The following is a 1,928-nucleotide window of genomic DNA, read 5'->3' on the forward strand; positions in this document are numbered from 1 at the left end:
TAAATACATAGATAATTTGATGATAGAGATAGAGATGATTGATAGATATAGATAGATGATGGATAGATGATAGATCTGTTCTGTGGATAAGCCCATATTGCACCTGCTTGGGAATTCATTTTGAAATTCCTTATTTCTTTGTATAAGTTTTTGCTCTTTAAATTGTCTTTTTTGAACTGGTTGTAGCATGTTACTTGTTCTCTCATGAATAAGTTTGATAAAATATTTGACACTTGGTCATTCTGTTGTTGATTTTACCTTTTTAAAGATTATCTTTTAAATATAGATAATTTGAGATCTCAAGAAAATAACTGAGTGGATCATCAAAATTGTAATCATGCATTGTCACCTTTGATTCCTGCACAGACCCCTTACTTGTTTTAATAATTTATTTTTATCTTTACAATTCATGCCTTTTTTTCATTTTAAAGATATAGGGTTCTGCAGCCAAGTAAGCCGACCGTGTTCCTTTCCTCGTGGGGACCCGGTGTGCAATGGCTGCAAATAGCAGCTTCCTTGGTAGTGTACGCAGCCTGTTTCTTGTATAGGTTGCTCTAAGGGACCTTGGAGACAGCCCTTTCCAGTGTGTGTTCATGTCTGACCTTGCCACATCCCCAATGTCGGCTCCAGACAGGAATGCGAGGTGCCTTTGGGACGCCCCAGGGCACCATGGCCAGGGTGCACATTGGCCAAGTCATCATGTCAATCTGCACCAAGCTGCAGAACAAGGAGCATGTGATTGAGGCTCTACGCAGGGCCAAGTTCAAGTTCCCTGGCCGCCAGAAGATCCATATCTCAAAGAAGTGGGGCTTTACCAAGTTTAACGCAGATGAATTTGAAGACCTGGTGGCTGAGAAGCAGCTCATCCCAGATATCTGTGAGGTCCAATACATCCCCAATCGCGGCCCCCTGGACAAGTGGCGGGCCCTGCACTCATGAAGACTTTCACTCTGCTGGCGCTTCATCCCCATATCAATAAATCTTGCTTCCTGTTAAAAGTAAATAAATAAAAATAAATAAATAAAGATATAGGGTACAATTCAGAATTAGGTATACAAATGTTCATTATACAGGTCCTCTGGTTGATGAGGTTTCTTTCAACAGCCAATGCCACCCCCTCCCTTGGCATTTTCCCACTACTGATTTTGTCCTTGGCTAAAGATTAGGAAGTGGAACAGTCAGCGAAATATGACAAAACTTAAGCAATGTTAAAATGGCTGTTTTTCAACTTGGTATTGGTACAAGAGCAGGCATATAGACCAACAGACAGGATAAAAATTTTAGTAGTAAAACCTCAATTTCTCGACCACTGGGGAGAGGAGAACCTATTCAGTAAATGTTGCTGGAAAAACTGGCTGACCACATGCAGAAGATTGAAACAAGACCGCTACCTATCACCATACACAAAAATCAACTCTAAATGGATCAAAGACCTAAATGTAAAACCTCAAACTATAAGAACCTTAGAAAATGCAGGAGATACCCTTATGAAATTTGAAACTAGCAACCAATTCCTGATCAAAACCCCAAGTGTCCATGCCATACGAGACAAGATAGACAAGTGGGACCTCATCAAACTGACAAACTTTTGCAAGGCCAAAGAAACCATCAAGAAAGCAGGGAGACAGCCCACAGACTGGGAAAAGATATTTGTCGACTGTATACGTGACAAAGGCCTAATATCTAGGATCTACAAGGAATCAAACGATCTGAAAGGAAAAAAACAAACAGCCCCATTACAAAGTAGGTAAAAGATCTGAATAGACACTTCTCAAAAGAAGACCTATTAGCAGCCAACAGATACATAAAAAATGCAAAGTCTCACCAGTCATTTAAAAAATGCAAATCAAAACCACACTGAAATACCACCTAACTCCTGTCAAGATGGCCATCATCAGTAACAAAAAAGAACAGATGCTGGAGAGAGT

The 1,928-nt window shown here is 40.1% G+C and overlaps 1 protein-coding gene across 1 annotated transcript; it reads left to right on the forward strand.

The window, feature by feature from the left end:
* The first annotated feature begins 444 nt into the window (after positions 1–444).
* LOC103272978 (60S ribosomal protein L10-like) lies at positions 445–993 on the forward strand. The gene has a single exon (XM_008070449.2). It carries the CDS (start codon positions 637–639, stop codon positions 937–939), a length of 303 nt encoding a protein of 100 aa, XP_008068640.2. The 5' UTR covers positions 445–636; the 3' UTR covers positions 940–993.
* The last annotated feature ends 935 nt before the right edge of the window (positions 994–1,928 follow it).

This window comes from Carlito syrichta, unplaced genomic scaffold (assembly GCF_000164805.1).
Source record: "Carlito syrichta isolate Samal-C Ts95f unplaced genomic scaffold, Tarsius_syrichta-2.0.1 Scaffold313427, whole genome shotgun sequence".
Taxonomy (NCBI): Eukaryota; Metazoa; Chordata; class Mammalia; order Primates; family Tarsiidae; genus Carlito; species Carlito syrichta.

Excerpts from the sequence above, each read along its gene's own strand:
- LOC103272978 (XM_008070449.2), top strand. The coding sequence starts at position 637 with ATGCGAGGTGCCTTTGGGACGCCCCAGGGCACCATGGCCAGGGTGCAC.